The sequence below is a fragment of the Carassius auratus genome, chromosome 5, assembly GCF_003368295.1.
Source record: "Carassius auratus strain Wakin chromosome 5, ASM336829v1, whole genome shotgun sequence".
Classification (NCBI taxonomy): domain Eukaryota; kingdom Metazoa; phylum Chordata; class Actinopteri; order Cypriniformes; family Cyprinidae; genus Carassius; species Carassius auratus.
Genome location: NC_039247.1, coordinates 14872862 through 14897551, shown reverse-complemented (window position 1 = coordinate 14897551; position 24690 = coordinate 14872862). Strand labels below are relative to the sequence as shown.

Sequence of the window (24690 nt, the reverse complement as noted above, 5' to 3'; positions counted from 1 at the left end):
AAAAGAGCTCATTGCTAATCGATAACAGTGTCAATGCAACGATTTATTAAATAAATAAAATAGTTTAGCATTCAGATACATCACAAATATGGACATTTTTGCCAGTCTGTAAGAGAACGAATTCAGAGTCGGCTAGGGTTGTGCAAAAAAATCTAATGTGATTTTAAAAGCAATTTTTTAGAGACTGTCGGTGAACTAGAGCTCTGTGGCTATGTTTACGCAACCAAATAATCCGTTTGTAACTGGACTGACGGCGCAATCAGATTGAAAGACTTTCATGTAAACACCTTAATCGATCTAACTGAACTTAATCAGAATGGAATTTTGATCGAATTGAAGGGGGTGGTTTTATTCCTCTTCTAAAACGATTCAGAGTGCATGTAAACACTTGATCGGATTGAACCACGAAACTGAAAGGATGATGCATGTTCAATGAAATTTCATCAAGGAATAGCATTAAAATGGCTTTTAAAAACATACTTCATAGTGTTGGCTATCATCTAAAAACATAAACAAAAAGACAGACAGGACCTGAGGTGATTAACAATTCCTGCACTTTAAACAAAATCATGCTCTGCAGGAACTGAATTCGCAGGCACGCAGAGATAACGAAAAGCACACCAACAGAATTTCAGAAAGCACCTGGACATCCTGCACCACCGAAATGGGTCTTTAGTCTTTATTTGGGATCGCAGTGAATGACGTGACTGAAATTAGCTGGCTTTTGATAGTCTCCAAGTTAACGCCTTCATGCCTGTATTGGATATAATTACGCATTGCTCCAGTTGACTGGACTGACATGAAGAAAACTCATGCGAGGTCGGAGGTAAAAATTCAGTTTTTGCCCAGGTACACTTTTAAACATAAATTGAATATTTTTTCAAATATTTTATTGTAACTTATTTAAAATGTTTTAAAATGTAACAATGGTAATTTAGTGGTAAAAAAAAAAAAAAAAAAATCGTCCTCGCTTGTGTAAACAACAGTGCGTTGCACCATCCACCATTCATTGCGGAAATGAAGGCACCTTATTTACGAGTGATATCAAATGCTTCCGCAGGTTTTTTTTTGTATTCCTATATAGTTTTACCTGAGCACTGCAAATTGTGCATATTGCTTTGTTTTCTTGTCAGCAGTAGCTCCGTCATTATAAGCACTGAATAGCCGCTTATCCACTCGGGCTAGTGCAAGCGAGTACTTTAAATGGGCCAGGCGACATAGGTGACATCTGGTGGAGAAGACCAATGAAAAGATTCGCATTAATCAGATCTTATTTTAAATGTTTGCTGAAATAAATGATGGAAAAGATTGATTCATGGCTTCTGAGAATCAATATCGAATCGACGTCATTTAAAAAAAAAACTATTAATCGAAAAATCTATTTTTTTGCCCAGTCCTACTGGCTTTGTTTTCAAGTGCGCAACTCATGCATAGACAGTAAAAGAAATGTACACAGAGACCCCATTGGAACTCAATTGAGACAAGTGAAGCCCATTTTTAGCTTTTTTAAGCACTTCCGTTTCTGACGCGCAGACTCAAACGAAGCTTGACGACGTCAGCAACCTGTCTGACAGATGTAAATGTTCTAGTAGCTGTGCGTGCAAACTGCCATCGTTAATCTTGCAGAGACGGCGAGCTTGAGCGGGGAGTTCTTTGTCGTGAGTGAGCAGGAGTAAGTATTCTGATTAATTATTTTGTATAGTATTTTAAAATGTAACGCCAGTACGCCATATTAAGTTAATTGCCTGCGAGCTTCTCCTCCTGTCTGTACGGTAATGCGACAGAGAGTCAAGTGGTTATGACGCAATCGTTAGCCTATTTTTTACAAAAACTGTTTATACGGGGCCATAAATGTAACATAGAAGGTAATGGAGCCCTTTATACATTGTCGTGTATCTTTAGAAATAAATAATGGACAAACGGAGTCTTTAAACGCCTCAGATGTAAAGTTATTCGCTGTCAAAGTGACGCCAAAATGAATGGGAATGCTAACGCAAGTGAAGTTCTGCTAAAAGATGGCAGCCTCCACCGGACTTCAACTTGCGGTCGAGTTCCTTGCCTTGGGTATCAAACAGCATTGCATTGGTGCGGGCGCTCCCTTCTGGAGTGGGGGTGAATTGTTTCTATTCATTATAAGGCCTCATTCACCGAACCGAGATGTCTGTACTGTGACGGTTCGGTACAAATACATGTATCGTTCCATCCCTAAGTAACAATGAGCTGCACATATAGTGTGAAACCCAATAACAGTACCACGAACCATATCCAAGTGCAAAGACTGAACAAAGTGCACTGAATAGAGATTTCAGTCACATCTCAAAAAAAAGTGTGTCAGGGTTCACCCTGACATTGAGCAAAGGAAGCAGATGCATGCTGCTGATGACTAATACAGACAAGGAACAGTTCAGTCTCACACCAACATGCTTCATATCACTAAACCCAAGTGGCTCGAGAGGTGTAAAAATGCACAAAAATATTCTTATGCATTGGAGTCTTCACCCAAAAATGACAATTATGTAATAATTTGCTCACCCCATGACCTTCATAACATGAGTGGCTGACATCGATCTTTCTGTAAAAGACAAAAGATGTTTTGAAAAATGTTTTGGGTATATTCATTCACCCTTTTAGACAAAAATACTTAAAACATAAAACATATTCTTGTGTGTTTTGCTAAAAGTCAGGTTTGGAATGCTATAAGGGTGAAAATGTGATCACAGAATTGATGGGTGAACTACAGACCCATACACAGCAATATTTTGTGTTAGCAGGACAATAAAATACACTGACACTAACAAAAAGTGTCTTGAATAACATGACAAGAAATGATGTGTAAGCAGGCTGTTTTTATTGAGAAAGAGGAAGTGTAGCCTTGCCATAAAATCATACTCGTAACACTGATGATTGGCCTAAATTACACTGGATTATTACTGATATAGGTCAGGTGCTATTCTGACATACTCCGTTACTTCTTCCTGTGATCTAAAACAGTATCAAGGCCAATTACACATTTAGTTAATCTGAGGGACATCAGGAAAACATACACACAGCTGTCAGCTGCCTATCCGAATGCGATTCCTCACACGAAATCCACAGCATTGGCAGTGTAAGTGCTGCTGATTCCTGCTGATGGAGCAGGCCAGTGTAAGGCCAGTGGTTTAGCTTCCTCTCTTTTAGTTGGATGTCAGCATTAGTCACCTCATAATCTGGCAGAAGTGAAGCTCATTTGTGAGAATCTAGGCTTGTATTAATCTCTGTACATATGTTCTTAAGATTTTCCACCTAAAAATGAAAATTCTGAAAATTCAATGGTTTTGGTTATCATTGAAAAAAAAAAATATATATATATGTGTGTGTGTGTGTGTGTGTGTGTGTGTGTGTATGTATATATATATATATATATATATATATATATATATATATATAAAAAACAGGCATATTTAAGCAATTCCATACAAAGGTGTGCAAGACTTTGAGAAATGTGCTCTGGTGAAGCACAGCTAATTTAATTATTTTTATTTTGTTAGCAGGAAAATGAATAGGATTAAACTCAACAGAATGGAAATGAAGAAAAGAACAGGATGTTGAACAGGATGAAACCCAACAGGATGTAAATAAAAAGCTACACTTCCCATGGCTCAGTGTGGGTTTGAGAGTTAGCATACATGAATGTACATCAACTTTTTTTAAAGTGTTGACAATATTATTTTGTAATATATTATGATTGCGTAATTTCTGTAATTTTATAGAACAGCATGAAACATTTTAAAGCAAGAAAAGCCATACAACAAAGGAATGGCCTACTTCCCTGAATTAACGGTATGCTGTGTTTATATTTATATTAAAAAAAAAAGTTAGATGTACTATTTATTACTTTTTCAACCCCCCATCCTTTCAGAAAAATTTAAAGGATGGACAAATCCAAAGGAACAATAAGTCCCTAGCAAATGGCATTGTTCTGCATGGATGTTCCTGCAGATCTAGCCTAAGTTTAGACCTTCTCCATTCCAGTAATAGAGCCAGAAATGGAATCCCCCCACAGCAGCCTGATGTGCTGACGATCACAAATGTTTATACTGCTGTGCAGAAGAGAGCAAACAGAGGACATTTGCCTGCTTGTTCTGGGTCATTTCATACTACAGCAATACTGATGACGCCGCATTAAAGCTGAGCAATATAGCTTAAAAAAAACATCAATATTTTCAGGTGTTTGACAGAATTTAATATAGATCTTGATATTTATGTACTGCATAATATGTATGTTCCATATTGGCACAAAAGGGTGATTTTTATCAAATCAGATGAACCAACAACACTCAAACAGACACTGAAACAAGATTATAACTGCTCAGTAAAAACGAATTTGTATAATATTCATTTATACTACTGAAATACAGCAGTTGTCCTTTTTTGTCTTTTCAGACCTGCCTGACATACCCCAGGTCGGTAAGCCGGATCTTATTTTACCAGAGTAATCTTTCATAAAAACCAACGACCCACATGCAGCTCACACATAGCTGTTAAAAACACTGGCTAATCAATTTCCTTTGAGTCCTCCAAGTTACACCACAATGATGCTCACAAATTTATCTCTGACACAAGCTGACCTAAAAACAGAGACATGTCTTCTTTTGGTGAAAAGCTTAGAGATTCTGCACTTTGCAACAACCTCCTTGATGGCAACATGAGGTTGTCTTCTTTTTGGAACTTGGAACTCTTGTTTCTTTCTCACAGACTTTATGAATACAAAAAAACTTTCACTTAGAAGTGCTGCATATTTCTAGCAAAAACATTCCCCCAAAGAGAAATGTCATTCAGGTAAATGTATCTATTACAACCAGCAAACCAATATTTTGCTGAGAAATTTCATGAGACTCTTAAATTAACAGCTGTCCATCTACCACTAAAAATAGTTTTGCTTTCAATGAACAAAAAAATCAGAAAGCAAATTACAAAAAGAGTAAATCATTGTCTTACACCTTTCCCTTTCCCCACGTGATTAACGTGAAGGGGTAGGGGTGTCTCGATTCTCTTTTGGTTGGAGTGGAAGGGGAAGAGCCAGGCGTCATTATATTGTCATGTTACTCAAAGAAATGTTTGCAAAAAATTGCTAATATTTGCTAACGTCATCATATTTTCATGTCTGATCAGGGCGATAACCACCATAGACATCGAGGTGGAGTAGTCCCCCAATAGTTAGAAATCGCTAAACCCTTTTCTCAAATATTGCCAATTTGAGAGAGAGAAAGAGAGAGAGAGAGATGGAAGTTGCATGTATGCACATCTGTGCGTTTCTCTTTTTAGAGCGAGTTCACTTAAAAACAGTGATATCATCCTCTTGTTGCTGTAAAATATAATATAATGTAGAGACACAGTATTTAAACTGTATTTATTAAAAGTTGTGGGGCAGTGTTGACAAGTTTATTTTCTCCTGGATGTGTGAGCTGCGTAATTTCCAACGTGTTTGTGTGTGTGTGTCAGTAAGCAGCGCATTAATACAGAATGATAATTAAAGGCTCTAATGCACACCAGTATATGTGTGTATTGTATGAGCTACACTAAGTATAATGACGTGTGACGGTATAGTAGTGGTGTCCCAAGGGGAAGGGGTAGGGGAAGGGGGTATAAAATAGAATTGGGATTGGGCCTTAAAGAAAGAAATTAGCAAATTACTAACAAATTAGCATTCATTAACATCAACATAAACATTTGGTTGAAAGTATAAGAATTTTTTTTTTTTGAAAACTATGTTCCTTGGCAAATATTTGTTGATGTACTTCAAATAGTTCTCAAACATGTAGCCCTGATCTTATTGGCCTTTAGCCTCTAACCTTTTTAACATTATATAAAAGGAAGGATTTTGGGGAACTAAACCATGCAAGGCCACATCCTTAGGCCAAGATCTAAAAGACATTTTAAATGTATCTGCACTCAAAAAAACATCACGTACACTGGAAAATGGCCCAGAATGCTGGTACCTCAGGTGGCAAGTAAAAAACACATTAAAAAAACTTGATTACAATGCTGAAAAGACAGCAAGATGTTTTGCAACTGTCACATCTGTTTCATCTTGTATGTTTACATGAAAAACTGCTTAATAATGGATGCAACCCATTGTGGCTAAAGAAGAACTATTCAGCCTGACCTGATCAACAAAGTGGTCAACAGATTTAAAAACGTAATAGTTACGACACGAAGCATTTTTTTTTTCAGCTACAGTATAATCATTAAAATAAATAAGGACTGGATGCAGATTTTCAAACAAATGAAACTCATGAACAATTGGCCATTTCACAGGGACAAGTGTTATTTCTCAATATCTTTATACGGTTTATATACAAGGCAGTCTCTCATGTTAGTGTTAGCTGTTGCTCTTTTATTATTATTATTAGGAATGGGTGATCATTTGCTCCCAAATTCCAGAGAAGAGCTTCAAAATCATGACCTCAACAAATGCACACACCCCATGCAATGCATAACAAGCATGCATCTTTTATTTTTAAAGCCACTTGTCCATCTTGTTTATTATTATTATTTATTTATTTATTTTTTTAACCATAAAACATACCAGAAAGACAGAATAAATGTTTAGCGTTTAACTGATAGGACGCGTGTTCGCTATAACTCCACATACTCTCACCATCAATATAAAGCACATCTAAAAGACATCTAATAAAAAAAGCTAGCAGTCTCACTCTGCCATCAAAGCAATCTGCATTATTTAGGAGGACAAGTGGGTCTGGTCAGATGCCAGACAAAACACTAAACAGTTGCCAAAACCATTAACAACACGCAACATACTGTTTTAGACAAAGGGATTAGAGCTATCACAGTTAGATAATCTTAAAAGGACTACTGTTTTTTCACAGAGGACTGCTTAAGGTTTGTGATGCCAAACTGATCATTGGATCATCACTGATCATTTCTATTAGATTTGCAGAATTTAGCCCTTAATAGTCTGCATATAGAGCCCCTTAATTTTTATTGTGTAAGTGTTCTGTTCTTTATTTGTTTTTTTGTTTTGTTTTTTTTAAATCAAACTCTGGTGATATATGCTGGACTTCCCCAATTATTTAATCGTCCTAAACTGCTCCCCACTTTTTAATAATCAATCGTAGGCACGCATTCACATGGGCCTCTATCCATTCAAAAGCCAATGGATAGAGTCTGCATTACACATTTTCTTTTCCTTTTCAATAATCCGATTTATTCAGATGTCACAAGACGAAATAAAAGATCTGTTGCTACTTCTGTTTCATCACAACTTTAACATATTCAAGCACATCAAATACAAAGTGGGAGCTCTCTTAGAATAGGCCGGATTTTAGGGTAAATGTATTAATTTTATCATATAATATCACAAAATTCTAGTTCTTGAAGCTACACGTGCAGAAAGACTGATATCCAAAAGGCATTTTTATTTAATCTTATCTCATTCTTTGGCTGTGATGCCTTTTGAACAAAAAAAAATTAAGAAGAAATGTTAATGAATGAAGAAATGAATGGCAATAAGATCAAAACATTTTACCATTTTGGTTGGTCTTTAAAGGGGGGGGATGAAATGCTCGTTTTCACTCAATATCCTGTTAATCTTGAGTACCTATAGAGTAGTACTGCATCCTTCATAACTCCAAAAAGTCTTTAGTTTTATTATATTTATAAGAGAAAGATAGTCTGTACCGTTTTTTCCCCGAAAAACACGACCGGCTGGAGGCGTGACGTGTGGGCGGAGCTAAAGAATCATGAGCGCGAGGTGTACATGTGGAAAGTGCAGTTTGATGACAACATCACATGTTGTTTACTTGATGTGCTTACGCGCCGATAGCTAAGTTAACAACACAGAGATATTTGAAGCAGTTTTACTCACCGCCTGCGGTTCCAACACACGATTGTGACCCTTTTTCGTTGGGACTGCATTATTCTTAAGAAATAAATGATGTGCAAATCCGGCGTCAAACTGGGCCTTGTTTGTAAAACAAGCATCTTCGAAATGCAGGGAACAAACAAAAACACTTGCACAACTCCGTTGATGCTCTGTAAAAATAAACTCCATCCACTGGTCCCTTAATGCTGTTTTTTTTTTTTTTTGGTAATCTGTGCAGGGTTGTCTTGCGCTGGCAACCAAAAACACACTTCTTTTGTGACATTTCGCTCTCTCGCTCTGATCAGTGAATGTCTCTCGCTCTGATCAGTGAATGTCTCTGCTATACGGGAGCGCGCGCTCTTCCGGCAGAAGTGCCCTTAGGACCCATATAAGGAAATTCCGCTCCATTTAACGTCACACAGACCCATACTCGAAAAAAACTTTCTGAAACTTGTGACAAACCGGAAGAGGTATTTTTGGAACAACTTAATTTTTGAAACTTTGTCCATGTTTAGCATGGGAATCCAACTCTTTAACAGTGTAAAAAACTCAGTATGCATGAAATAGCATTTCACACCCCCTTTAAATGGGGTCATGAAATGGAGAATAAAAATGTTCTTGATAATTACACATATAAAACATAATTGTACAATAAAAACAAGTTTTACCCTTTAAAACTCAAAATTGACTCCCTAGTTCAAATTATGATTTTTTTTCTTTTCTACCGCTCTGAAATAAATTGGTAGAATTATATATTATATATTTTTTTTTTTTCATGACCCCTTTAAACTGATGAAAGAGAAAAGGTCAAAGTTATTTGTGATAAGTGAAACTAGGCCAGAAAAATAAAACTGACAGGGACTGTCTATGCCAGTATTGATACTCAAAGTTGCCTTCCCATGTCACAAAACACACATGCACTCCATTCTGAGAAACAGTAAATCAATAAATCAACACAACAGAGGCCATAACATCAACATAAAGAAACCAAGGCTGAAATGTCTGGGTTGACAGATAACTGAACTCCATCAACGCCCTCAACTGTCAGTAGGACATACAGACCCTATAGAGAGTACGAAGGACGATAAGGAAAACTGAGTGGCTCTTAGCACAGTCATTCACCCAGCACATGCTCAGTGAGTGGGGTGACACCTCCACACACAACTCAAGGTCAGACCAGTACTACTCCAATCAAAAGTGCAGCAGAATGTCCTTAGAACCGCTCAGAACCAGTTTGGTGTCAAATGACTCTAACAGATATTGTTTTAGTAAGAGATCAACGACCAAAGCGGATTCTGCCAGCCACATAATAAAGAAGTGAAACAAGGCAAAACACTTGAGTCATGACCAGGTTTGTTGACAAAAGAAAGCAGTCCTTACAGGGCTCATTGAGAGAAAAGGGAGCAGGTGGCCGACTTACTGACCATTAAGAAACCACACAAAGCTTGTTGATGATGCATACTGCATTTAACACAGATGAAAATCAGCCATTTTACTGCATTAAAGATTTCATTTCTGGACTATATCAAAAGTAAAATAGTTAACATGTTAAAATAGTACAGTCAGGATTTGTGCCATTATTTAACGCTCCAAAAAAGAATGTCTTAAAACAGACACTAATTTGCGTTGCTCTTGGTAGATTGTGTTAATCATAATGGAAATGATCTGACTGCATCGGTCTTCTTTAATTTGCACATTGTCAGTAAATCACACGCATAAATTTCCACTCCCATTGGCACTTTATTGGAATTGCGCCCTCACTCTAATTGCCCTGTTTAGTAATTCTGGCCCCAGATGTTTTTAATGAGTTACTTGAAATAATTTATTGGAATAATAATAAGGAAGCATGGTGGTCATCAGAGGGAAATACAGTGAGGCTCAATGAGCAAACACAAAAGAATCAACTTCCATCACAGGATGGAGTGCTGCACCTTTCAACAGGTGGTCAAAAAAACAACAACAGGGCCACAAACCACCTATCCATCACTCCAACAGCATGCAGATAATGTGAGTCATCAACATGAAAAAAAAAATCATCACTTAGTAACATTTTGTTTCAGAATGTCACTGTCTTTTTCCATACAATAAATCTTTTGTTGTGTTCCATAGAATAAATGAAATTTAAAATGACATGGGGGTGAGTAAATGACAGAATTTGTATTCATGGGTGAATTATCCCTTTAAGGGAGCGTTCACATATCGCGTCTTTTGCGTGCGCAAGTTCGTTATTTCCAATGTATGCGTGCGGCATGCGCGCTCATAATGGAAGCGACGCGGTCGCGACACGCCCGTTTTTTTCCAGGCGCTTCCACACCGCATCGAGTTAAAAACATCAACTTTTCAGAATGCTGCAAGCGCACCGCAGGTCATGTGACAAGAACTAACCAATCAGCTTCATCCTTTCCCGTAACAACGTTGAAAACTCAGCCAAGATGAGCTGTTCATAGCTGTATATGGATTGCCATTTTGAAATAAATTTAGTAGCGGAGCTACTGAGGGCGATTTTTTTGTGCTGCAAATCCATTTATCCTTTGCTGAAATTTCCGCGTCTTCATGGAGAGAGCACGTCATGGTTGCTTAGCAAAGGCAGACGCTTCAGGAGCGCCTTTGCCGGAGCGCTTTGGAAAGAAGGAGAAAGCGGCGCACCTAGCGTTTTCCACGCGTTTTTAGGCGCAATATGTGAACGGCCCCTAAGACCGTCAAATTAACAGTAGACATTAATAACTTAGCCAGGTTTGTTGACTGCAGCTAAATGGGTGTTTATTGTAACGAAAATAAATATTGCCCATGCATGACACAAAATATACATACTGTATAAAATAGGCTTTATGGAGAACATTCACTAATGAGACACTGAGAAGACACTTTTGGATTGTGGAGTTATTTTGTACAGGTAGACAAATTAAAAGGGATTAGTCCACCCAAAAAGAAAAAAAAAACCTGTCATTTACTTAACTTTATGTTGTTTCAGACATGACTTACTTTCTTCTGTAGAACATAAAATCAGATATTTTTAGAAATGTTTTAAGTTCATACACTGGAAGTCAATGGCCACCAAAACTATTTAGTTACCAACACTTTTTATTACCTTCAAATGAAAAGAAAGAAAAGAAAAGTTCAGGTTTGTAACCACATGAGGGTGAGTAAATGATGTGAGAATGTAAAAATTGAATAAAACAACCCAGTGGAAATCAAGAATAAAATCACTTTTCAAACTCAACAGTTGTTTGTGAGGGTGAACTTTTGCACCAATGGCAAATTACATAATTGTGTCCAGTCAGCAAGTTTGGTGTTGCCAAGTTGCTGTTAACTCACAGAACAGACAACACTTGCATGGGATACAGTCACTCTAGTACATGTATTACAGTCATATTACATGACAGAACTGTGAGCAAGATTGAGCATTTTAGATGACGCCGAGCAAAACAATACACTAAAACATAGTAAACACTACGACATACTGAAATTATCAGTCACATTTAAACTAAATGTGCATCAACTAAGAAATTTAGGATTTTCACTATATAATATATATAACTGTTTGGGAGAAATAATCAAGACATCAAACTACTCAATTCGTAACTTAAAAAAAGAAAAAGAAAAAAAAACTCTGGGCTGTAGAAGGATTGTAGGGCAGTAAAACAACTGGATGTTTGAAAAGGGCCGGGGTTTTCATGAACTCTTGTGCTTAAAGTTCAGCAAGGACAAGCTGAAAGATACCGACCAGCTTTTTTTTCATAGTTTGGTGTGCAGTGACAAACAAGAACTTTGGGTCAGTCCACACTTCCTGATCTGAAACCATGTGATCATGGACAGTGACAAAGGCAGAAATTACATCAGATTATATGGAAGCATCATCTCTCTGTGAATTTATGGGAAGGACAAGCACCAAGCTAGTTTCTTTTTTCATGGCAAGGAGCAACATAACTGTTAGAACCTACAGCAGTTATAAAGCTAGCTGCAACCTGTAGTAAACAGCCTGTTTACCTTGATAGATCCTTACTGAACTGCTTATGGCTCTTTGAAACAGATGTCTGAGGGATTTGGGGGGCTCTTATAAATTTTGCCATCTCGTTATTATTGGCCTAAAGAAATGGATCCATTAACGTTACCTTCAGCGATTAGCTCTTCCACCGTCACTTGGTATCGACCCACAGCAAACACCTTCCCGATGTAGTTGCTGCTTCCAGTACCAGATCCAGATCCACCCCCGAGACTTCCGCTCTCGGACTTCGGCATCCGCGAAAACTTCTTCATTCTTGCCTCTCGTGTTCCCGGCTTCCCCAAACGGACAGTTCCAAACAATCTTAAAACGCTCAGAAATCCAATCTGCTCATCTCCGCTCTTTTGTCCAGCATGCTGAGAGAGCTGCTCTCACGAGATGCGCCAGGCACTTCAGTGCTCCAGGGACGCAGAAAGGCGTAGCTGAATGCTTCCTTATTTCCCCCAAAGCCCGATTAAGCAACTGCATAGAAGTAAACCGTCAAGGTAGCGTTTTGTCCTTAAATGTGTGGTAAACACACAAATGAGACCGTCCACGCCGCTGTATTTTCAGGCCGACTCCAGTTTCGGTTGGCTAGCGAGCCTGTTCGGGCGCTGAAGAGACCATTCGCCTCGCTAGCTGGCTAACAACGGTGAAACGCTCTGTTTGGCCAAAGCATGCTGTTGTGTTGAAGTTGGTTGAAGTCCAAGTTATTTGAAACCAACGTGAACAACAAACAGGCAGAAAGTGGGTGTGTTAGACGGAAGCTACGCTAGCGAAACTCTGAACGATGACTGCTACCACTTCACCTTCGGATAGTTTAGTTAGCCAGCTCGCTAGCTGACTGGCTTCCTATCAGCTCGAAGAGGACCCGTGTATCATAGTAAAATGCATCACTACAAAAAATAAACCAGAAATCTTCCTAGCGGCCAAACGTTTAGGGTGATAAGCGAAGCAGCGTCGGTTATTTTTTTTTAAACTACACTGCTCTTCCTCGTGCTCTGGAAGTCCCCCGTCACACTGATAAAGTTCGAACTCTCGTGACTCGCCGTCAGATTGGTGGGAGGTTTGTTATTACCCAATCCGCCTGTCTGACAACCTAACTTTGGTTTTGTCCGATTCCTTTCCATTGTCATGATTGGTGTGCGCGAGATGCGTCCTGTTGATACTCTTCTCTGATGGGATAAAGCGGATGACTGTCTCTCAGCGTTTTGTTTAACAGTTTGATTGATAAAGCAACGTGTTGTAGTCAGTTGAAAGAAGTGAATGGATTGTTTGGGAGTGTGAGATGCTTAAGAAGTGCAACTGGCACGTTCCACAAATAAGGCAAACCTTTTTAAGCATCAGAGGCACGAATCCAATGCTTTTCTTGTTAGAACTATTGGATAAACCGTTTAACATAACATTTACTTAACTAAAATATTAACGTGCCTTTAAAATTGCGGTTAAATAGACTAATGGAATAATTGTAATAGTGTAACATTCTATCTATTTATTTATTGCTGTTTAAAGGGTTCATTATGTGGACTCTTTTTACAGGATGGTAGGATCACAATCTCATTACATTTTCTAAATTAATAAACAAAGTATGGTGTTGATATTATTTGTTAAATTCAACCACGCCAACATTTTTCAATTTATGAGTAATATTAGATTATAACTACAAGCTATCATTTGCCAGTCTCTACTGTTATCATTCATATATATTTAATAAATGTCTGATACATGTCATAACAAAATCACACAGACCAGGGACCTCAACATTAAATCACCTATACTTAATTTGAGACTTCCTTTGTACTCTACATGTATATTACAAAAAAAATGTAAACATGACACTCATAATTTAATTTATTTGCCGTCTGGACACATAATGTGTCAGAGAGGACATCAGATTGAGAAAGTGACTCTAATGACCGTGATCAGATTGAGTCTTGTATGCTCTTCAGTTCATGAAAATGTCCTGCCATCTAATGGTCAAACCCTGCAAAATGTGCAGGTGCCTTCTTATCCCTGGAAAGTGGAAATAGTGTAGAGATTGGCTTTGTAAGTGTATATCAATATATGTAATACAACATATGAAAAATGACTAATTAATTGCAGAACATGCACAATCATAACCTGTTTAAATTGTGCTATCCAGAAAAGAAAAACATCATAAGGCTGTAAAAGCAAATGTACACAATGCTTGTTCAAATGTGACAGCTATCTGATAATAGCTGCAGATGTAGGTCGATGAGGAAACAGAGGACCGAACTGGAGTCTGGGATTATTACATGGGATTAATGAGGATCTTCTGTTCCCTCAGGCACTTCTCCACCTCAGTACAGATCAACTCCCCTGACTGTGCGGTTTCATCAGCAGCAGCTTCCTAAACAGATGACTCAATGCTGTGCACATCACAAGAATCCACAGATATTTTGGTTATCTTTATCATAATGTGTGAAGTTATGATTTATATATTTTTGGGAGCTGTGATTTTGCATATGCATAACTATTATCATCTTTAATTAAAAGTAGAATCTATTGTCATATTTTTAAATTAACCCAGGTAAAAATTTTATTATTAGTAGTATAATGTTTTTTTTCTTTTACCAAATAACTAATCTGGCTAAAATTTAATCTAAAATGTGCAAAGAAAAGGGTAAAGTTCATAATAAATAGCTCAAGCAGGAACCATATGGACAGAGTAAAGGCTTTTTAGAAGGTGAAAAGGAAAGCAAAAAGGCTATTGAAGTCTCAAAGACTCAGTACGTTTTCCTTAATGACATTTACGTCTGGCAAACTGCCATCAATACTGAGATAATTAAAGTGTGGCAGGTAAATTCAATTAAATGACCGGAAAACAGACGTGGAAAGAACAGATTGACATTTAGGCCAGTGTTAGAGAAATCAATAAGTGGTATTTTACTATATTATTAGTTATTTCACCTCACATACATTTGAACAAAGTGTGCCACACATAAGGAATTGGTTTATTAATTTTATTGCTAGAAAGGCACAAATACAGGCATCATGTTATTTTACCATAAATTATAGCACCAAAATCTGATATATCCAAAACAATTCTGTTTGATAGGCACACTCTCAGACACTTAGACTGATCATAAAGTAATAATCGTAGCTCTTCCCACCCTACACACAGCGCTTTAAAGATGCTGGATATTCTTGATCAAATCAGCACCATGTAATAAGTGATGACTTGATACAACATTACAGAACATTTGGGGAAATAAATGATAGAAACTATAGATGTGCCTTACTTAATACATGATGTGACATTAATACAAGACTAAATAATAAAGGATAACATGAATCGTAAAAAAAATCCATATGAAGATTTTTGGTAGTGTTTCGTTATATCAGTATAGACAGCAGTCATATAAAACAAAATGATATTTTGTTGTCCAGTGTTGCAAAATAATAGAGGCTACAGCATTTCAATAGAGTCAGCAGAGTAATAAATTAATAATGGTTATCAAATCTGTGATCTACTTTCATACAATTTTTCATTTTCCATCAACATGTACAAAAGGCTTACATGAACTAACAAATGCATCACTTTGGGCAGTCTACTCGGATTTGGAATTAAATAAATCGCACTTGACAAATATCATCATGGCACACCGGTGATCAGGCCAAAAGTAAATGACACAATGAGGCAGAGCATCAAAAGCCAAATTAAAATACAGGGATGACCATGTCATCCAATAATTGCACTTAATAAACGTATTTACACCACTCACCCTGTCCAAAGTGTTGGCACTCATCCTTCCTTTAATACTTTCATGTGTTTTTACAGACATGACAAAACATCAGGTGCAGCGATACAAACTCTCCATCCATTTATACAAAGTGTCTGAGCTACCACTGAGCCATTATATGATTCTTAAACAGATTTAGGTTTGAAAAAAGATCTGATGACACCATTTTGTTGTTCACTAATGTTTGAGGTAGCTCAGTTGTGAAATGATTTACTGTACACTGCATAGCTGGCAAGCATACTTTCCCTTTTATCCTCACGGTCATACAAAAATACATTAACGTCATTACAAATATTCATAGAAAATGTTTATTTTTATCATTAAATATTCTAGAGGTCAGACTTCAGTGCCGTCATTCAGGTTGTTGTGTAGTTTGACCTCCAGATTGACCTGTTTGACCTTGACCCCATTTATCTTGTAGGTCTCTGGGTTCTTGTTGAGGACATTGACATTTCTTACAGAGCAGTGCTTGCTGTTGAGGTTTTTCTCCAGCCGTTCTATACAGACCTCCACCTTTGTGTTCAGAGGATAATCCTCCACTGCCTTCACAGGCCTCTTTTTTACAACCCTGCGGCACTTTCTGACCATGAAGCAGAAGGCTAGAAGGACCAGGAGAAGTAGGACGATGGCTGCCATGCCACCCCCAATGGATCCTCCCATCTGGGGATTGAAGGTGCCCGATGGTTCCACATCAAGCTTCAAGGTCTTCATGTTGGTGCCATTCTTTACCTGGTCACCTTCATTGTCGTAGATCAGGGATTCATCCAGCATTAGACGACCTGAGCGGTCCACCAGATCTCTTCGACTTCGCTTGAGCTCGTAGCTCACAGAGCGCTGGATTCTGGGAGCAGATATGGACTCAGGTCCAATAACGTAGATCACCTGGAGGTACCACTGGTGTCCTGCCTCAACCTAAAGAACAGCAAATGCAAATATGATTATTAGGGCCGGGACTCGATTAAAAAAATTAATCTAATTAATTAGAGGCTTTGTAATTAATTAATCGAAATTAATCGCATTTTAATCGCATATAAATATTTGACCTGAGAACAGTGAGAAGTAGTTTTTTTTCACATGGATTTATAGTATACCATTGAATAATGACTGAATACATAAGCTTAAGCAACAAAATATTGTTTATTTTTGTTCAACCATGTCTAGCAGACCAGTGCAATTTTTGCCATTAAGTGTAGCAATAGCATATTTAGAAACAATTTAGAAATAGTACATTTCAGAAATTCAGGAAGCTTATAGGTGCTGGAACCTTCTGTAAAGTGTTTTTAAGTAAAACACAATACTGTCAATTACATTCAGAACATTGGAAACACTGACTATTAGAAAACATCTCTCTGTTGCTTCAGAGGCCACAACATACTAAGTCCAACTCTCAATAACCTTGGCCAAAACAATAAAGAGTTCAATATAAACTGTTGCACCAACAAAATAATACATAGTTCAACATAAAGTGTAAAGTCCACGCTAGCTGCTCTATGTTTTGCGTTGAGGTGATACTTGAGGCTCAATGTGCTGCTGCGGTGATATGCGAACGCTAGTTGGTGCTCCAGTATAATCGGTCCGCCGAAACTCATCCAGTGAGAAACGTTTCGCGGTGCAAAAGTAAGTTATTAAAAATGCGGTAATTTTTTTTGTGTAATTAATTAATCTTATTTAACGCGTTATTTTTTGTGTAATTAATTAATCTCCCGGCCCTATTGATTATAACTTCCATTAAAAAAAATAACCCCGTTTTAATCTTGTCCTTTAGCCCAGTTCCCTATAGTCATGGCACACTGTCAGCCTGGCATCTTTTCCTAAATAAACACATCAAGGCACTTGCCTGAAGGGTACAACCGAACAGCTTCAGCTTTGACATTTGCCAGGATTTCTAATACGTGTCAAAGAAAAAGTCTGTTTAACAACTTGACTCTTGCAGCCACTTACCTTATAAAGGGCATCCACCTTCATTGTGAAGCCATCTACACCTGGCATCGCAGACAAGGACTGGAGATCAGGAATGTCTGATGCAAAGTTGGCTTCGAATGGAACATCATGGAAGTAGCGGTCACAGACATCAGGCTGCTTCCGGTCCTATGTGATACATTATTCACTATTATTACACAGCACTCCGGAATACTTCATTCTGATTGGTCAATCAAAGCATCCGTGATCTATTATTTGTACTGAACTTGTGCTATATTTGCACTGTAAATGACCTCAGAGGATTCCAGTGTTAATATTACTGTAATACTAATGACGTGTTTGTCTTAGTCAACTGTCTTTCTTAGAGGAAGCTTTAAGATACTTCACCGTTCAGAAATTTGGGGTCAAAATCGGCATATTAAAATGATTTCTGAAGGATCATGTAGAACTGAAGACTGGTGTCATGGTGCTGAAAATTCAGCTTTGCCATCAAAGAAACAGTATTTTAAAATCTTTTAAAATAGAACATTTTTATTTTAAATTGTAGTGATATTTCATCATATTACTGTATTTTTTGATCAGCCTTCTTGAGCTTGAGTGACATCAAACAATTCCAAACCTTTGAAAGGTAGTGTATATTTGAAATTATTTTGTCAAAATTTATGAATGTACATTATATCTTACTTATTAACTAATTATTAATGGCTACCATCATTTTTCTTTTCACAATTCATTTTCATTTTAATCTTTAAAATTCTCTGCTATCAAATCATAGCGTTTCACGCGTTTTTAGGTGCGATATGTGAACGGCCCCTTAGACTGGTTAAACTGGTCTGGACACCTACCAGAAGCAGGAACCTGTGTTTCAGGTGCTTGTTTGGTTGAATGCAGCCATACTGAGGGCCTTCATTATACAGGGTGCCTGTGGGGTCGAAGAAGGGTACATAGCCATCTCGCCCTGTACACAAATATACTTTCTCCAGCTGCAGCTTGTAGGCCGAATTCAGGCTCTGCTCGGGATTCCACAGCACTCTGCCATACAGTGTTTGACCTGCATAATATCAAACAATGAATGAGTGAAAGCATAATAGTGGAGGTAGCTCACTGTTTTCATTACTTTGATCATTTTACCCATCGAAAAGGCTCCTTTATAGTCCAGCTCAGCAACCGACATGTCTGCGAGAGCAGGATCCATTAGATAGACTTTTTCATTATTACAAAGCTGGAACTCAGTATTCAGGGAGTAGACTACAGGAACAGGGCGGTTCGTCTGCTGGAAGGCGATGGGCAGCAGGAATCTATCGATTGAAGGAGTGTTACAAACCCTTGCATGTTGTTAAATATTCTTGTTGCATTACACAAATAGTCTATTATTCAACCCTGCTGGCTCTGCTCAGCCCATTTAAGTGTCCTCAAGGAGTTATCAATGGAAAAGCACCATGGTAACTTACTTCTCTGGAGCATGGGCCGTGCAGGAAAGAGGCTTATCCCCAGAGTCGACCCATGCCTGGGTTGGCTGTACCGTGCAGGGGATGAGGAAGACTGTGTACTCCCCAGAGTAGTCTTTCCTAGAGCACAGCAGAAAGCACGCGGTCAGTGGAATTAAGATGGATACACTTCTTTAATGTAAGAGCATTAGACTTCACACTGCTTACCTGCTGTAGGAGCTTGTGGCTCTCCAGAGCTGGTAGGGAGAATCAAAGGACTGTGCGCTCCACATCAGCTGCAGGTCAAACTCAATGCCTCCCAAGTGATCTGGAGCCATCAGATGAGATTTCTGTCCAGGGAGGGTGTGATGTTCAGGGACAAATTGACCTAGAAGGGGGACGATAGTTTCATCTTGCTTAGATGGGGACACTTGACTGATTGTACAGACACTATTGCAAGATAGCTGAACTGATGATGTCATCACTGAATGAATCATCAATGAACTGACTTTAGCTGAAAATAACTCTGTTATTGTCCTCTCGCATTATTGACAAACTATTTTCCTGTTTGACAGTTTAAAGCTTCGACACAATCAATATCGTATAAAGCGCTATATAAATAAATAAAGGTGACATTGACTTATTAAAGGTTATTTACCTTTTTGATTTACACTTAGCTATTATGCATTTTTTTTTATTGATTGTGCAGCTGCATTTATTTATTTATTTCAGTTCAACAAACAAATCTTAACGAACCCCCTGAGGTTCCTTCATGAAACCTTGTTTGGGAAATCCTGTTCTAATGCAATGACATTCATTCATTTTTTTAATGGTGAATAGTGTCCAAATACAATCCAGGTAAAACAACAGGTTCATTAATAAATGAAATGAGAAAAAACTGCTAAAAAAATACAGAAGTTGCAGACCTCTAAACTTGGCGTGGGTTTTGAACTCAATCACCAGTCGTCCATCCTCTCTAATGAAGATCCGAATGATCTGTAATCTAGCTGACAGCACGCTGTCTGTCTGGATGCCTAGAGTAATGTTCATAAGCAATCAGTTCACATCAGCTGCAACATTAACACAGCAGTTTATGGCTGAGTATGTCCATTGGCTTTGGGGCTGGCGATGAAGCAACATGTACCTGTTCTCCACAGGACCGTGTCATAGAAGAAGGAGAACTCCATCTCTGTGTGGTGCTCTAGGGAGGCCCATCCACGAGGAGCCGTCACATAGATATAGGACACATAGAGCGGCACCTGCACCGTCAGGAACGACTGAGCAGAGTCTCTGACCTGACAAAAATGCAGCCACACACCTATTTGAAACTGCTGTATGGACTAAATCTGCCACCTCAGATTTTGTCTGGATGAGAATATTTATATGTCATTTGTGGTGGGATACAAGTCATGTGTTCACACAAACCTGAAAGTCAGCAGTTACTGATCCTCCACAAACATCAATAAGCTCGGTCATGTCATAATACGCATCAAATGTCCATATGCAGCTCTTCAGATTGAGATGCTTGTATAGCTGGATGGTTCTGGGCTCTCGAACACTAGGGTTGAATTGGTATGGACGGTCATATCCAGGACCTAGGGATATGCTGTCATACAACACATCATCCAAGAAGCCCGTTTCTGGGGGAGAAGTTACAACACATTTTCTGAGTTGAATGATTCAGAGTTCTGATTCATTAGCTGCTATAAGTAAATAACTAATAATAACAACAAAGTGCAGTGAACAGTGAAACTAGTTGCACTACAAACCAATGTATTTAAGTTTACAATACTACATTAAAATAATATATATATATATGAATACATAGCATGGGCCGTGCAGGAAAGAGGCTTATCCCCAGAGTCGACCCATGCCTGGGTTGGCTGTACCAGACAGTTCTATACAGCTCAAAGAAGTTAAAGAAGTTCACGCCGGCTATTGTTGATAACAAGGTAAGTAAGATAGGTTTGTATGTGCTGTCCTTGCTTTGATCTGGTCTGATCTAGTGTGGGGTCTCTCTCACCAGAGATGCCATGCAGGTCTTTAAGTGTGACCAAGTTGGAGCAGACGTGCTGCTGGCGGTAAATAGACTCGGAGAGCAGGAAGTGTAGGTTATGCAGAGGCATGGTGGACACCAATGGAAGCATTCCATCCTGATGAGGGATCTGCACCGAGATGTGGATCCTGTTCAGAGAAAAATAAGTATTACACACTTTATAAAATTCTGTTTTCTTCTTTGAAGTACTGAACATAGGCTGGGAACTGTGTTGTTTTTGGATCTGCAGTTGTCTATCAAGTTTACTTCTTGCGGTTCCTTCAAATATATAAATTCATTTTGATCTTGCTTTGCCCAGAGGAAAAAAAAGATCTAATACAAACCCTGCAGCTGCAGTTTCAGTTGAAAAATGTTTTTAAATTTCTCAAAACTCTGCTGGGATCTGTCTGAGTTGAAATACTAACACGTCTTTATTCAATCATTTGCTTCTGACCTGTTTGGATGCTCCTTGTGTTTGACATCTAAATATTTTAGAGTGGCAATAAAGGACTGGGCCTGAAAGCCTCGAGCGGTTCCTGTGGTGACGGGGGTGTGGCATATTGATCCATCAGTCCCAATAGTGACAATGTTGCTCCTCAGCGGAGTTCCCAGGTGCCCGGCTTTATCTCTGGCCTGAGCTGCACAACGCACATGGAAACGTCTGCTGAAATAGATACTGTCCAGAACCTGTGGAGCACAAGTATTTATTTAACCCCAGGAAACCCAGAAAAAGTGCCTCCTAAAACATATTACTTACGAATATACTACATATGGCAAACCACATTGCTGATTGCAGTATGTGAGGTTTTAGTTAACAGCTAGATTAAAAACACTGGTTGGTAATATTCTGCTTATGACAGACAATACCAATCTAAATACCAGACTAACCATGTGATTGACTGTGGTGTGAGGTGTGTTATCCGTCACTGTCTCAAAGGGTGAGCGAGCTCCACTGGTGTCTGTGGGAGTCGCGACCTCCCAGCTGAAGTGGACGGAGGTCTGGTTGATGCCAGCCTCCTCACAGCGCTCTCTCATGACTGAGTATTTGGGGTAATGGGGGTCACAGGGAGTCACACAGACCAGAGGATATCCAGGAGATGGAGATTTCTTACTGCCCTCTTTAGTGACCTCCTGGACGTAGTCATAGTCTGACAGAGACACCACCTGTGAGGAGAGTCCACATGAAACCAAACTGGATTCAAAATCAAAACAGAGTTGGGAGATCTTACAGCTCTCATTTAATAGGATCTTTATTCATTTAGTGGAATCGATTGGTTAAAACTTTTGTAAAGTGTCTGTAATGATTTTACTTGTTTGTCGAAATTACGTAGGCCAGTGTCACAATGATCTAAATTTCAGGACTTTTCTCAAAAAAATGATACACTAGCATTCAAAAGTCTGGGGTCAGTATTATTATTATTTCTTCTAAAAAAAGAAAACTGTGTCACTGAAGAATGAAAAGAGTAATCCCTGCTGATAATTCAGCTTTGCCATCGGAGGAATAAATTACATTTTAGAATATATAAAATATTACATACAAATTTTTTTTTTACATTTTTACAATATAACTATTTTAACAAGACTTCCCAACCCTTTGAACAGTAGTGTTTGTGATTTGATTCATTAATAAGATGACAAGTATTCAAATTTTGACATAGTAAATGTCAAGCCTGTACTGTACATCTCTTACAATGGGTGGGGCTGGAAGGATGAGACTTCCTGCAGCTTCCTGATCGAGGATGGTGACTGTCGCCATGGTGATCTCTCCAAGCACCGCTTCAACAGGGTCATCTGGACCAAGGACCAATGAGAAAGATTCATGCCACTCTCTGTCTTCATTGGACAGGATCTCTACCTTAAACAGGAAGTGGTCCACACCTGCGGAATAACAATATTACAACAGAATTATCACAGATTAGAATGAAGGTATAATTTTAAAATAAAAAAAGGATGACATGTGCTAAATGAATAAATTTACTTACCAGGGCTGAACTTAAGGACTCGACTATTGGGGTTATAGTCTACACCTGACTGGGCTGATCCATCCCTTGTGCTGCATCGGATCTTGGATGTGCGGTCAAGGTCTCCTTTACGGATCACCTTGATATTCAAAACCTCGATTCCGTCTGGACCAGGGGGCTCACGAACTTGGTATGAGGCTTGTTCAAACTCGATCGTAGGTGCTGAAAAGCGAATGTGGCAGACACTTTCATGCTAAGCAACCTACAGAGCATCCAAGCTATACATTTTATCAGTAAACACACGCCCTGGGAATCAAACGCATTGCTTCATGTTGCAAGAACCTTGCTCTACTAGAGCCTTTTGTAAAAATTTAATTTTTTATTGTGTGTCAAGCAACAAGCTAACTGCTGACCATCTTCATCATTTGTGATGGTCACAGTCACAATGTCGTTGACTCCAATCATGGCTCCAATCCAGTGGTCACCCTGTGGGCTTCCAAGGTGGACCTGGAACTCCTCTTCAGGCTCAAACACAGAGTCATCTCGGATCAGTATGGTACAATTCTTCACCTGCCAATCAGGAGCAAGAGGCTTTCAAATTCTTCTAAACTACAAAAAACTGAGGCCATATGAAAACAATACCATATCATAAAATGACTAAAATCACAGAATGTCGGTGAAGTAATTATGAATGAATCAGGGACAAAAAGAAACCGCACCTTGTCCCCTTTTCGGAAGGTGATCCTGAAATCATCAGCATTTCTCCTCTCTTCGAAGTCATCCATCACCACAGCAGACATCGTGCGTGTGAAGCAACGGACAGAAGACTTATAGGACAGATCTCCTGTCCTAAAAATTGGGATGTGCAGGACACCATCTTTTTCCTTCACCGTATACGCCAGCTTTTCAAACTGCATGCTAGGTACTGTAAGAAAAAAGGACTGACTCTATAAGCATGTTAATATGATGTTATATGGACGTTACGACTGTGATGGGCAAGTAAACGCACTGTCTTGGGTGGTGTCAGTGATGTAGACAGAGGCTTCATATGGTTCGGTCAGGACCGCTCCGTTTGGAGAACTAAGAAACACAATGAAGGATTCTTTCCCTTCAATTGTCGGGTTCTGAATGTCATCCATTATGGTCAAACTACATGTCTAGGAAAGAGTAAACAAATGATAAAAGTGCTTTTGGTGGAAAAAATCTTACTATGAATGAAGCCTGTAAACACCAGTCGTCTTAGAGAATGTCAGAACAGTGTAGTTTCATTACCTCCTCAGTCTTGCCTGGTCTAAACTCCACCTTTTTGGAGCTCGGGATGTAGTCAATGCTGGGCGTAGCTGAATCTTGTTCAGCAGGACGTGTGGCACACCACACAGAGGTCACTGAGGAAAGGTCACTGCCCTGCCGCAGAACAGGGATTTCAATGGTGCCTGTGGGACGATATTTCAGACTATCAGTATCGCATAAGTATTGGACAGATTGGACACTCAAAAATTTGGGGTTAGTAATATTTTTAAAGACATTTATCATGTTGCAAAATATTTCTATACCGAAATAAATTCTGTTCTGTTTTTATTCATCAAACTATCCTGAAAGAAATATATCCCAGTTTCCACAAAAACATTCAGCAGCACAACTGTTCAACACTGATTATAATAAGAAATGTCAGCATATTTGACCGATTTCTGAATGATCTTTTGACACTGAAAATATTCAGCACTGCCATCACAGGAA

At 38.7% G+C, this 24690-nt stretch overlaps 2 protein-coding genes across 9 annotated transcripts in view; both read right to left on the bottom strand.

Moving 5' to 3' along the window:
- Positions 1-12898, bottom strand: part of LOC113077738 (BMP-2-inducible protein kinase-like) — a 31434-nt gene extending 18536 nt beyond the window's left edge. Inside the window, exon 1 of one of the 2 annotated variants that reach the window (XM_026250022.1) lies at positions 11977-12898. In XM_026250022.1, the coding sequence (XP_026105807.1) occupies positions 11977-12121 (145 nt within the window). In that variant the 5' untranslated portion in view covers positions 12122-12898. The remainder of the gene's footprint in view (positions 1-11976) is intronic. The other variant, XM_026250023.1, reaches the window with a different exon arrangement.
- A 1918-nt stretch (positions 12899-14816) lies between these two features.
- Positions 14817-24690, bottom strand: part of LOC113077671 (extracellular matrix protein FRAS1-like) — a 107600-nt gene continuing 97726 nt past the window's right edge. For 5 of the 7 annotated variants that reach the window (XM_026249999.1, XM_026250020.1, XM_026250005.1 and 2 more), the window contains 18 exons: positions 24226-24386; positions 23963-24110; positions 23673-23878; positions 23367-23523; positions 22975-23175; positions 22683-22870; positions 21881-22156; positions 21447-21679; positions 20981-21141; positions 20383-20597; positions 20102-20252; positions 19884-19991; positions 19186-19345; positions 18982-19098; positions 18662-18828; positions 18376-18581; positions 17552-17698; positions 14817-16522 (listed from right to left, as the gene is read on the bottom strand). In XM_026249999.1, coding sequence (XP_026105784.1) covers positions 15947-16522; positions 17552-17698; positions 18376-18581; positions 18662-18828; positions 18982-19098; positions 19186-19345; positions 19884-19991; positions 20102-20252; positions 20383-20597; positions 20981-21141; positions 21447-21679; positions 21881-22156; positions 22683-22870; positions 22975-23175; positions 23367-23523; positions 23673-23878; positions 23963-24110; positions 24226-24386 — 3578 coding nt within the window. In that variant the 3' untranslated portion in view covers positions 14817-15946. The remainder of the gene's footprint in view (positions 16523-17551; positions 17699-18375; positions 18582-18661; positions 18829-18981; positions 19099-19185; positions 19346-19883; positions 19992-20101; positions 20253-20382; positions 20598-20980; positions 21142-21446; positions 21680-21880; positions 22157-22682; positions 22871-22974; positions 23176-23366; positions 23524-23672; positions 23879-23962; positions 24111-24225; positions 24387-24690) is intronic. The other 2 variants (XM_026250011.1, XM_026250019.1) reach the window with 1 other exon arrangement.